Genomic DNA, 12,871 nt, shown 5'->3' on the forward strand with positions numbered 1-12,871 from the left:
ATTTTCCGCGAAAAGTTTGCGCGATGAGATAGCACTAGAAGGACATGAAAGGATGTTCGAATGCATGGTTTGAGAATGACGCGAAAATGGGAAGTAGAGAAGGCAACTGGTGATCGCATCGACGCGATATGAATACGAAACATGATACCATCCAAATCATCCCGGGTGAGCTCCAGCATGTGCAGTAATGTCGTGACATGACTTTTCCACCATCTCATTGACAATCTTACCCAGCTACCTTACTTATCTTCTCCATCCAGAACCCCATGTCTCCCAAAAAGACCCATCGCCAGCAGCGCGAAATGCCCCCCAACGACTGGCCTTGCCACAAACGGGTAATCCGTATAACCCCCATCCCCCGTCGTCATAAAGTGATCAGAAAGCGCCTTGTCCGTACTCGTCTCATTGATCCACTTCGCCAACGAGTTCACAAACAAGGCTCTTGTTTCAGGTCGACTCGTAGCCGCAGCCCACATCTCCCAATCGCTCTTGGTCCACAGGCGTCTGTTATCGAGGGGAACGCCATACTTCTGGGCGACAGTCGGGTAAAAGTCTGACTGCATGGTGAAGAGAGATTTGGGGATTGCACGCAGATTGAAGAGTAGGGCGGGGAAGATGTTGTAAAGGATGCTGTAGGAGTCAGGCAGGTTGTAAGCGAGAAGAGTGTGGTAGGCCGAGGGGTCCATGGCTGATTCGGACCAGAGGGTATAGTAGAATTCCGCGTTGCGCAGCCATCTGCCTGCTGCATAGCCGTCTTCGCCAAGGGCTCCGACAATGACACTCATGCAATTTAGGGCTACGATGCCTTTTATTGCGAGGTTGGTGTTGTTGGCGATGGGTTCGTTGAAATCATCTTCAGGCTCGTTAGTGAAAACGTTCTTGGTGTTGACGTGCTGCTTTGTACTTACCTGTCGTGGTCTGATGCTCAGGGTATGGGCAATTGTCTATGAGGTATTGCGACCATCGCTTGAGGATATCGTAGTGGCTAACAAGGAATGCTGTGTCGTTGGTGGCCAAGTAGTACGAAGCTGCCAGAATAACCATGTTCGCGCTCTCTTCAACGGGCATCGCTTCTTCTCCTTCTTCGTCGGGAATGGTAGAGCTGTAGTAGCCTATGGCGTTTGGGTAGAAGCGCCCGATATCGTGCATGGCGTATCGCTCATGATAGAGTCCAGATTCCTGGAACTCGAAGACGGGCTTGAGTAGTAAGCGAAGAAGCTCTGGGTTTGCATAGAGCCAGAAAGGTAACGCAGGGTAGATGACATCTGCTGTATTCACTTTACCGTCTGATGAGATCTCTTTCTGAAATATAGTTGGACCTGTGGTGTTATCGGCAGATTCTGTGAGGACGTTTGCGGCCAGGATCTGGCGGGCAGAAAGTGCGACGATGGCGTAGTACGACTCCTCTTCTGATAGCGAAGATATTTCTGCATGCGTATCTGTAACTTTATCCTGGGCATAGTAGTATGCTACGTCATTTCGCAGCTTCCTGGTCCAAAGTTTGGCCTCTTTTGCGGTAGCTGCGTAGTCTTTGTAATGCCTACGGATCATGTTGTTGGTACTATAATAGCAGTTGCTCGTAAGCCACCATGGTCGGAGCTCGACGTCCCCGCTAGTAGTGCGGTAGTTCACAGCAGGCTCTTGAGTCGTACCAACAGTATACAGTACTGACCCGGATTGACTAGACGCAAATTTATGCAAGAAACCGAACACTGGCATTTGATCAGGTGATGGTCCCCGGGACTGATTCTGATCGAAAGAATTATCCACTGTGCCGCCATTGACGAACTGACGTCGTATAGTGGTTGCTAAACCGTTCGCAGTATCGAATTCGGTGCTCATGCCGGGAGAAGAGACGTAGTGCAGGCTGCCCCAGTATGGTTCTTGCTTATGGCCACGATCGGCCCATGAAAGCTCATCTACAATTAGTGCTTCCCTTGAAGCTGGTCAGAGTTATACTGAACATACTTTAATTCAACAACTTACCAATGAAACAATGTGTCGGGGGTCTCCGTTCCCTTGGGCGGGCATTGAGTTTCGCCAAAAGACTCACCAGGGCAGTCAATGGTCGAGTTGAATGATGCGTTGCCGCCCCCAAGCCAGATAGAATCGATGTCTGAGTAGAGCTGTACATCATGCGGAAGCTCATCGGTGGCGACAAACTCGACTTCCAGATAGCTGAGCGGAATACTGCTCTTGCAAAGATCTTTTGGTAGAACAGGAGAGAAAAATCGCGCCTCTGTTCGCACAGGTCCAGCGTCGAATGTAAAGTTACTGTAGTGGGAGTCGTAAGATACGGTAAGTGGAGTTGCTTTCTCGAGGCCTTGTACGGAGGGCGAGTCTCCCATGTATTCATAAGCCGTTCCGTCTACGCGTATGATGCCACTCCATCCTATGGGATCGCCAGTCCAGAAGGTGACATTCCGACTATTAAGCGTACTGCCGCCGGAGGTGGTGCTCCAAGCGCTAGTGTATGGGGAGCGGACTGCGAGAGGGATGGAAGGTGGTCGCAAAGGTGAGTAGACCGGTCTAGAGAGAGAGTGAGCAATGTACAATACGGGTTCAAAAAAGACAAATCCGCTGTCTTACCCTGCTTGTTGAGCAATGGCGTTGGCTATACAAGAGAGGAAAAACAGAAGATATGAGAGCATGTTGCCTGGCATTGCTTGAGCATACGGCACGAAACTGTCTTCCATGAGGTGATATATAGGAGGCATCCAGAGACAGAGGTCTGTACTCCTGCTCAACGGCGCACAGCGCCTGTCAGAAGGCATGGTGTCCAATAACCGGAACGTTACCTCGATAAGGCTCCTCGCAGCATCGTGTTATACAGAACATGATTTTTGGGAGTTGTGTCAATGGAGATGCCTATCTAGGCAGGACCATAGATGAATCAAGTTATCCCCGCGTGCTTGCGCTCACGATGAGCATGCCGTGGGTCTCTTTTTTCCAGGTGCGCAACTGTTTCGAGCCTATAATTTCACCACACCACACTGCGTACGATATAAATGACAGTTCATCTGATCAGATCGATAGCATGTGATGACCGTGCAAGCTTGCCCGGCCACGTCGCGTCTCGACGCAGCGGGGAGGCCAACGCGTCATCTACAGCCTACAATCTCCTCCTCATACAGGCGATATTGTCCAGTCTCTCCATCTTTATAGGTCTCAGCGCGCGAGTATGGCTCTCCGGCACTGCTGGTGGAGCCTCAGGTCGCTGGGCAGGCGGAGGTTCGCGCTCGTGTGAGCCGTCACAGCGCAAGCTCAGTATCGATTGGTAACGACCCACGGAGGCAAGATGGGGATACGTAAGTGTTGGCATTACGTGTCAAATGCTGAATTCGTGCGCTGGAGGAAGGATGGTAGACATGTGCTCCAAAGTCGCGTTGTTCGCGACAAGGAGAGAAGGACGGCGGACTTGCGCCTAAACCGTTTCGGATCCGACATGTCCGGACGAGCCTCCTCCGGGCGCTACTTCCAGATGTCCGCTCGTACATCACCTCTGATCCACAACACTACCACGTCGATTGCAGCTCTGAAAACGCCTGGATCACTGGCGCGTTCTCGCGAAAAGTCATTTCCGTGAGTGGAGTGTAGCTGGGCGTAAGCACAACGCATGTCAGCCTTCAACGCCACCAGCCAATCTAGTCTATCCTATAAACGTGTAAAAACAGAGCAGTATGACTAAGTTCGACTCGTCGGTCTCATAGACGTCCGACGCGGTATGTATGCCGTAATCTTCATGTCTTCATGGCGTTTTGGCGCTATAGAGATGACTACATAAGACGCAGAGGCAACCGTCTTGCTGTATGCTCAGCACATCAAACCCCACTCAAACATACATTGACAGAAACCTCAAAAGCTATCATTATGACTTCCAGTTCCCCACATCAACCAAGGCAAGTCGCTGCCCTGCTTGAAGGCCAACGCAAGGTCGATGTGTACGAGGCTACAGGTGGTGCCGTGACTTCCCAGTTCGCAGCACACAACCTCTCGCTCATTCCACCCATGCCTCCGAATGCCATCATCCACGACAACGCATGTGGAGCTGGTACAGTCTCTCGAAAGATTCTCTCCTCGAAGACGCCAACAGGTCTTAAGATCCACGCCACAGACATCGACCAAGTCTTCCTCGACGCACTCCAATCAGACGTGCAGAAGAACTCCTGGCCCATCGAGGTATCAAACCAGAGGTCTGAATGTTTATCGTTCCCAGACGACCACTTCACCCACTCAATCAACAACATCGGCATCTTCTTCACCAGCTCCGCCGGTCTCGACGGCGCCAAAGAAATCTACCGCACACTGCAACTCGGCGGCACCGCAGTAGTAAACTGCTGGGAGGACGTCACCTGGCTCCCACCCTTCGCACTCGTGCATCAAGCCCTCCGTCCAGGGAAATCGTACCCCGCCCCGCCTATACTTTGGAAAGACGGTCAGCAGATCCAGAAAGTGATGTTGGAGGCGGGTTTCTCGCGAGCAAATATGAGGGTAGAGAAGAGCGAGGCTTGGGCGAAGACTAGCGATTTGAGAGACTGGGCAGAGAAATCTTGGGCGTATCTGGGTGGCATAGGTGGGTGGGCGGAGACAGATGGTGAGAGGTGGGACGAGGCAGTTAATCTGCTGGTGAAGCATCTTTTGGAGCAAGAGGGAACGAAGAGGGTTGGTGAGGAAGTTTGGATGAGAGCTAGTCAGTGGGTGGTCATTGCTACGAAGTAAGTCTAGGTGATAGCAGCTGCTGGGATTGTTGTAAGGCAATCATTGATATTTCAAAGGATTTAATTTATCATTGGGAGCTATAGAGTCCACACATGTACTGCAGAGCTGCCAATGATCATCATGCGCAATCACTGTTCATAGCCATAGCTATGCGTCTCCCCCCTTCCGTTCACTCATGATTCTCAGCCGAACATTGGGCTTGAGCATTTAAGCGCAAGCCATGACATAGATCATGCCTGAAGATGGACTGGGAGAGTTGGAACTATAATCCGCGGAACACTTCTTGGGTGTGTTTGGTGGAGTCTTGGGCCTCGGTGGTGGTGTGGTGCCAGTGCGCGAGTCCTTGGTAGATGGTCAGCTCACTTGCATATCAGATTGTTGATGTAATGCTTACAGAGGGCTCTGGTAGCGCAAGGTCTCCTCGCTGCTTGTAGGGCGATGTGGGACGACCTGAAGGTGGCTCTAGAGGCCTTGGAGGTTCAAGGCCGAGACTCTTGTACGAGAATTAGCTTTTGGTCCCCGTCCGTCTTCTATATTACGAGTACCTACACGCGTGTATCCGCCCGGAGGTGTTGGAGGTGGAGTGTCAGGAGGGTTGGGCTCGGGATTCTTGGAAGAGCTTGGAAGGCAAACAATCTGTTCGCTGAACAGAGGCTGGTGGATATCGCACATGTTATGTGTATGATTATATTTCGATGGAGTGGACTGTAGAGTGCTGCTGTATGTGCGGTAGTAAATGCTGTAGCTGGATTCTGGTAGAGTTGTTTTGGTTGTTATGTAAGAAGTAATGGAGCACATGGCGGACATGGTTATATACCTCTCTGGCTTATTCAATTCTGATGTTCTTTTGCTCTTCAAGCGTAACAGCGTTTAGGATATCGATGATGCTGTGGAGTAGATAGAGCATGGCGAGAGTGCGATAGGGTTTCTTGAAGGAGATGTCGTTATAAGACCTGCTCCGATTGAACAGACACACGAGTCTAGAACTACTGTGGGTATCCAGGTACTGAAATAGCGTCAACTGGTGCTAGATTTGACCTTTGCTTCCAAGATCGACCACGTATGCGGGAACGCCCATCTACCTGGACAAAACACTCAAGAGTCCACCTACGTGTACCGCGAAAACGACAAACATCACCCAGCAAGGCAACGCAAAGTATTCTTTCAGTCGGTATTGATAAGCCCACCATGGTGAGCAGTAAACATTAGGTATGTTACATATATGTACACGTGCAGTCGGACCTCGTTATTAACAAAGTAAGAACAGTCTTCCAGCGACTGAAACCTTCCAACAAAAGGTAGTATATCGAGCACCACCCAAAGCAACCCCGAGAATCGGTGCTTGACCACCATCCAACATCGATACAAAAGACAATTATAAGATGTAGCGAATGTATAGAGTAAGGGGTATAACGCAGAACATATGGTAAAGTAACAGCGGACTGGCCGGGTATCAGAAAGAATGAAGAGGGTGAATATTCATGCAAAAGGCCCAAACAAAAACCAGATCGCTAAAGGACGTGACAAATGAAAAGCAAAATATGAGCAAGAAGAAGCAACGACAACGGTTATGCGAGAAGTACATGGTTCACGCCATCATCATGAGCCTTGTACCGCGCTTCTGGAGGTTTCGCGGTCTGTAATTGCCCGGGCCTAGGTTACTTCTCGGAGGTGCTGCGGCGCTTTGCGCATGTCGATCACAGTACCGCCGGCCAGCGACTTCAAAGTAGCCGTCGCGGAGGACGATGCGGCAGGTCGTGCACGTGAAACATCTTGGGTGAAACTTCTGGCGCAAGTCGGTTTCGAGATATTGGCCTTCGATGCCCCGGTTGCAGGCATTGCACAAAGATCCGTTGAGCTTGTGGTAGTGCTGTTCGCAATATGGCGAGTTCTCGAAGACATAGAACTCCGCTGTCGGGAAGGGATCGGCGCACGTTCTGCATGTGAAGCAATGCTTGTGGTAGCGTCCCGTGAGGCGGCCAGAAGAGTCCTTCACGGACTTTCCAACAATTGGCTCTGAGCACCCACGACAGTTGCCTTTGCTGGCAGCCTTAGGCCGGCGCACGTCTTGTTGCTGGGGTTCAGGCTCGGCCATGCGTCTTGGCGGGCTAACATTGACTTGCGCCGGGTCCTGGGGTGTTGCCGGCTCTCTTTCGAACGTGTCACGCGGTGTTGACGCGCCCATCTGTATGGCGGGGTCCATTGGCGACTCAGGGTATTTTGCATATCCACCAGGCGGAAACGTGTCCTGGCGATATCCCGGTGAAAGCGACCTTGGGTACGGCTCCGCACCATCGGGCCGCATGTAACTCTTCGGCGCTCGAACAGGCCGTGCTTCGGCGTAGGACTCCGGGCTTGCGCTTCTCTCAACACTCTCCTCGACAATGTTGTCAGGACGACTGATCTTGGAAGTCTGGCGTGAGTGCGCTGCCTCGGACTCCGGAGGGCTTGATCTGGAGCTTGTCATGCTACGGTAGCCCGAGCTGGCATATGAATCGTCTGAGAAGCCAGAGTCCGAAGGGGTGTGGAGTGCGTTCATGGGCGCATCACCGAGCCCAGAAGCTGCTAGTGGCGGTGGACGTAAGGAATGCGTTGGCGCAAGACCTCGTGGCATGTCGCTTTCCGAGCCACTTCGGCTTGAGCCGCGAGAAGGGAACATGTTGTTTGAGAGAGACATGAACTCCGGGGGGTCGAGATCGGTCATGTCTGCTGGCGGTAGATCTTTCTCTGATGGCCTCCTAGGTCTTGGTGGGGGTTCTTTCCGCTCTCTGCTGTTCGGTCGTGACGGAATTGACCTTGCAATGTTTTCTTGAGAAGCCCTGGAAGGCTTGGTAGATTCCTTCTGCAAGCGGTCTAAGAAAGCATCAATACCTTCAGCCTGTTCGGATGAGGATGGCAGTGGTGGCAGAGCATTGGCTCCACCCATGCCCGGCTTCGGGCGAGCAGGAAGACCTATGCTGCGATTGGAGTATGCTGAACCCCGCGACGCATTTGACGTTGTAGAAGTGCGCTGTTTCGATACGCTCTTATTACTGGCGATACTGCCATTTGTGCCCATTCTTCTATGCCCAAGCGCCGGCCCTTCTTCCGCGAATGGTCTTGCTGCGCTTGATGTGCTCGGCCTTCGGTCTGCCGTTCCGTCGAAGGGTCCTGGTGCAATGCTGTTCATGCGCTTGGCGATGTTCTCTCCACCATCAAACCGGGGGCTGAGGGGTGCGAATAGAGGGCTCGGTTGAGCATAGTTTTGCTGGAAGGGTTCCAGGCGTTCTCGTGGTTGAGGTTTGGCACTCTTAGGGGTACCGTTCTTGGAGGGAAATCGAGGAAAGGCGCAGTCCAAGTTGGAACTGTAGTCAGGCGATGGAGGTGCCATGGGTCGCCCAACCGGAGTTGTCACGCTGCGGTTCATCTTGAGAGGAGACTTTGGTGGCGCCAGACCTGGGGATCGACTCTTGTAGTCAACTTGGTTGCTCATTGGCGATGGTTCCAGCGGCCGGAATGGTTTGTCTAAACAGATCAGCACAATGTCTACTACTCAAATTGATTTACTCTTCTGGATGCTTACTCGCTGCATTTGAATCGATTCTGGGCGGGGGAGGCATGCGCCCCGATTGCGCTGGACGTTCCGACCGGTTGCTGAACGTGGGACCGCCAAAGGTTGCTGCGCGGTTCATCTTGGGCGACAGTATAGAGGGCGGGGAACCCATAGAGATAGTCGAGGTGGGCGACATTGGCTCAGGAGCGGGCGTTGCTGCAACTGATGAGTGAGTGTTATAGTGTGCATTCGTGGCGTACTCACCCGCTGGGGGTGCTGCAGCGCAGACATGGTCGGCTAAATGGAGGATGTCAATGTCCACCGCGCAGGATGAACACTTGATAGTCGGAAGCGTGCTCATTCGTTCCATGTTGGGCGCGTGTCCAGAGCTGGTTCAGAGAGGGAGTCCGAGGCGGTTCGTGCCTGGACATTCAGTATTAAGGCCGTTCACGTCCAGCGGAATATCGTCGTAAGGCTATCTCGAAGATGGTGGCACGGAGTGGGAGCAGGCAAGGTATGCGGCGGTGGTCGAGGACGGATGATGGGCGGGAGCGCCGAGAAACAAAGGTGCAGGGTTGTTGGATCCTCAGAAACGGTGTGGGTGGGCCTTGCTGAATCAGGGGAAGCACATGCGGGCACAGTTCTGAAGTGGCTAGCAGCCAGGGACGGCAGCGGGATAAAGGCTAGCCTCGCTGCATCCTGCGGTCTAAGAGGCTGCTGGGCCCCACAATCGACACGCGCAATGTTGGGTATTTGATGCTAATGAATTATCCTCATGAGATAGATAATGACCGCGTCTGAGCGCCGGCCACCCACAGCCCGCTGAGCACAACAGGGCTGATCGGCATTAGAGATGAACACCCAATCGCCAGCCAGTCGCAAGGGACGACGCGCCCCCTTCTGCGCGTCTTTGTGTGTCCTGCACGTAACTCGCGCGTCCCTGAGATGCGGCGTCAGTGGTCGAGCACGGCGGCCTCCATGATTCGATGGCCATGTGCACGGGACGGCGGCCTGTACCTAGCTACCTGGGCATGGGCACATCGTGTGGTCCTCTCCGTGTCAGTTGCACGCACCAGAGGCGGCCGGCTGCGATGAAACCATAGTCGCTGGCGTAAAGTCTCGGACCCAGCACCGTCGCAGTGACGATGTCACGGTTGCGACCCAAGACCAACAGAGTTCGCAAGCTCCAGGAGGTCGCAAATCGCGGCAACAATGTTTGCCAGATGCGTGCACCGTGTATAGCCAAGTCCTGCAGCGACGAGCAGGTGGCTTGAGGCTCTGGTCGCCTGCTGCCCATGCGCTGGTAAGCCACCAGGGCCGGACATTACTCTCGGCCTTGATTGGCCACACGCGGCATCGTTCTCGTTGGTCGATCGACGCTGCAGATACAAATTATCCATAACTAAGCGCCCCTTTCGCTACGTCAACAGTTTCTCGTCCGCAATGTTCCCATCAGCCATGTTCTCACGTCGGCGTGGCCCGCGACACACAGTGCTTGACATGTCGCAGGTGCTGGAAGTTTCGAACTGCTCGCATGCCGTTGCGCCAACTGCTGCCCTGGGGAGACCCATCTCCCTGCGTGCCTGTCTCCGTCTGCATGCAGCATGGTGGCCTAACATGGTTCCCTTGGCGAACGGCGAGGCTGATTGTCGATCAGCAAACTTCCCATGCAGGTTGCCGCATTCGTCGTTCTCCCAGCCGACCCCAGGGTCTCCCCCATGTTGCTGGCCATCGCGGCTAATAACATCAAGAAAATAATGTCAACACTGGTTTCGTGTAGACACTTTGCCAGCAAGCAGCATCTGTCATCTGTCAACAGTAGCCGTCTTGCATCGCCGAGACTCCACACAAAAATACGCTGCGGATTGTGTCGCGTGTCTTTTTTTCGTTCCGTAAACATGTCTGACGCACACAGCGTGTCGAGTGCTACCACAGTGCTTGACTGACGACATCACCGTGCTTTGAAACAGTCCGTGGCTCAGACACCGTCCAAATGCCATACTTGCCATTCTGGCGCCAGGCCAATTCCCATATGCCTGAAAACTCTTACACATCGACACCCGGCTCCCGAGATCCCCTCTCTGTGGTGTTGTGCACGTGATGGCGGGGTCCGTATCTCCGTACCCGTACCTAGGTACTCTAGCACTAGCTACACACCTGCCAGTACGTAGCTCATAGGAGGAATTAAACAGTTCCCACAGCGGTACGCTCGAGCATGCAGAGACAGCTGTCCATGCAATGTTCCTTCGCTTAATGCCAACAGAGCGCTCTCGTCGCGTCGCTTACATCGTCACCTTCCCTACTGCGGTTGTCGCTGCTGCTTGTTGAGGTAGTGAGGGAAATAGTGGGGCAAGGCGAGCATCGCGAATACCACGGCTACGCGCCATTGGTGTTGTACGTCCCGAAGACGGCTACGGCGATAGTCATTAGCATGAAAAGTGGGGAGTATGGAAGGTACAGGCAAAGAAGCGGTGGGTGAACACGCTGTCCGGCAGGAAGCGGGAGCGATTGCGTACGATTATTGCTAAGTCAGCCGGACACGGGAGGCATTTATATCGCGACTTCTCTCCCTCGTTTCTCACCCCACCGCACACCACCGATTGTAAACAACAGCCCACTGTCAAGCTTGCAATCTCTCTCCCTTCTATCAACCACACCCAGATTTCCCCGGGCCATTGCCCAGCTGTCAAGACGTTTTCCAATCTCCTCAGCTCGTATGTGCCCCGCCATAACCCCATGGGGACCGCCTTTACTTACACTTGACAGGATCCACAACCCATTCGCCGGCCGACGCACTTCTCCCTCTGGGGCAGCGTCGGATTTAGACTTCCGCAACTAAGTTCACCAACTCAACAAGAACTTAAATCATCATGGCACCACACGCAGAAGAACGCGTCGGTCACGCGAATGGGTTCGAAGCGAAGGCAACTCCCAAGGATCTCTTTGTCGTCAGCTCTCCTAACGTAGAATACACCGAGGATACCATCAAGTCAAAGTACACTTACCGCACCACCGACGTTACCAAGAACGACGACGGCAAGTATGTTGCAATTCCCAAGGAGACGCTCTACGACTTCAAGGTCGACCGCAAGATCCCCAAGACCGGTGTTATGCTGGTTGGCTGGGGCGGCAACAACGGTACTACGGTCACGGCCGGCATCATCGCGAACAAGCGTAACCTCGTTTGGGAGACCAAGGAGGGCAAGCGTGGCGCTAACTACTATGGTTCGGTCATCATGGGATCTACCACCAAGCTCGGTGTCGACAGCAAGACTGGTCAAGAGATTCACATCCCATTCCATGACCTCCTGCCTATGGTCCACCCCAACGACCTCGTCGTTGGCGGATGGGACATTAGCGGGATGAACCTTGCTGAAGCCATGGACCGCGCCAAGGTTCTGTCACCGTCCCTCAAGTCTCTTGTTCGCAAAGAGATGAGCGCCATGAAGCCTCTTCCTAGTATATACTACCCGGACTTCATTGCTGCCAACCAGGAGGAGCGTGCCGACAATGTTCTCGAAGGTACCAAGGCTTCCAATGCCCATGTAGAGCAAATCCGCAAGGACATCCGGTAAGCCAAGACTCGATGCACATCAATCCCACTTTACTGACGATACTGTAGTGACTTCAAGTCTGCCAACGGTCTCGACAAGGTCATTGTGCAGTGGACTGCTAATACTGAGCGCTATGCCGACATCGTCGAGGGCGTCAACGACACGGCGGACAACCTACTCAAAGCGATCGAATCTGGCCACGAAGAGGTTTCCCCGTCCACTGTCTTTGCTGTGGCCTCCATTCTTGAGGGTGTTCCCTTCATCAACGGTTCTCCCCAGAACACATTCGTTCCTGGTGCTATCCAGCTTGCCGAGAAGCACAATGCCTTCATTGGCGGTGATGACTTCAAGTCGGGTCAGACCAAGATGAAGTCGGCCCTCGTCGACTTCATGATCAGCGCCGGTATCAAGCTCACCTCAATTGCCTCCTACAACCACTTGGGCAACAATGACGGCATGAACCTCAGCTCTCAGAAGCAGTTCCGCTCCAAGGAGATCTCCAAGTCCAACGTTGTCGACGACATGGTCGCTGCCAACAACGTCCTGTACAAGGAAGGCGAACATCCCGACCACTGCGTCGTCATCAAGTACATGCCTGCTGTTGGAGACGACAAGCGCGCTCTTGACGAGTACTACGCGGAGATCTTCCTCGACGGCCACCAAACCATCAGTTTGTTCAACGTTTGCGAGGATTCTCTCCTGGCTTCACCTCTGATCATCGATCTGGTTCTGGTCGCTGAGATGATGACCCGTGTCCAGTGGAAGGCCCACACTGCCGAAGGCAGCGATGGCAAGTTCAACAACTTCCACAGCGTGCTCAGTGTCCTCAGCTACATGCTCAAGGCCCCCCTCACTCCTCCTGGCACCCCTGTTGTCAACGCTCTTGCCAAGCAGCGCGCGGCTCTCACCAACATCTTCCGCGCCTGTGTCGGTCTTGAGCCGGAGAACGACATGACCTTGGAGCACAAGCTTTTCTAGGTTTTATGACGAAACGACGGTCGGTATGTCCCATTTTGAGTGGTGCCAGCTGGCAGACGATGCTTGAGCTCTAGAAGCACATGCCGCC

General features: G+C 53.4%; 4 protein-coding genes across 4 annotated transcripts; 2 read left to right on the forward strand and 2 right to left on the reverse strand.

Annotated features, from left to right (window-relative positions):
• Positions 1-239: 239 nt before the first annotated feature.
• J4E90_002154 (uncharacterized protein) lies at positions 240-1,842 on the reverse strand (the record flags this gene model as incomplete). The annotated part of the gene is made up of 3 exons (XM_051431735.1): positions 240-853; positions 909-1,561; positions 1,673-1,842. The coding sequence occupies 3 exons, from the start codon at positions 1,840-1,842 to the stop codon at positions 240-242; spliced, it is 1,437 nt and encodes a 478-aa protein (XP_051294869.1).
• Positions 1,843-3,870: 2,028 nt separating this feature from the next.
• J4E90_002155 (uncharacterized protein) lies at positions 3,871-4,719 on the forward strand (the record flags this gene model as incomplete). The annotated part of the gene is made up of 1 exon (XM_051431736.1): positions 3,871-4,719. One exon carries the CDS (start codon positions 3,871-3,873, stop codon positions 4,717-4,719), a length of 849 nt encoding a protein of 282 aa, XP_051294870.1.
• A 1,588-nt stretch (positions 4,720-6,307) lies between these two features.
• J4E90_002156 (uncharacterized protein) lies at positions 6,308-8,621 on the reverse strand (the record flags this gene model as incomplete). The annotated part of the gene is made up of 3 exons (XM_051431737.1): positions 6,308-8,223; positions 8,282-8,467; positions 8,516-8,621. The coding sequence occupies 3 exons, from the start codon at positions 8,619-8,621 to the stop codon at positions 6,308-6,310; spliced, it is 2,208 nt and encodes a 735-aa protein (XP_051294871.1).
• A 2,500-nt stretch (positions 8,622-11,121) lies between these two features.
• J4E90_002157 (uncharacterized protein) lies at positions 11,122-12,783 on the forward strand (the record flags this gene model as incomplete). Its single annotated transcript, XM_051431738.1, has 2 exons — positions 11,122-11,822; positions 11,874-12,783. 2 exons carry the CDS (start codon positions 11,122-11,124, stop codon positions 12,781-12,783), a joined length of 1,611 nt encoding a protein of 536 aa, XP_051294872.1.
• Between the last annotated feature and the right edge of the window lie 88 nt (positions 12,784-12,871).

This window comes from Alternaria incomplexa (genome assembly GCF_024043165.1).
Source record: "Alternaria incomplexa strain BMP 0042 chromosome Unknown scaffold_2, whole genome shotgun sequence".
Taxonomy (NCBI): domain Eukaryota; kingdom Fungi; phylum Ascomycota; class Dothideomycetes; order Pleosporales; family Pleosporaceae; genus Alternaria; species Alternaria incomplexa.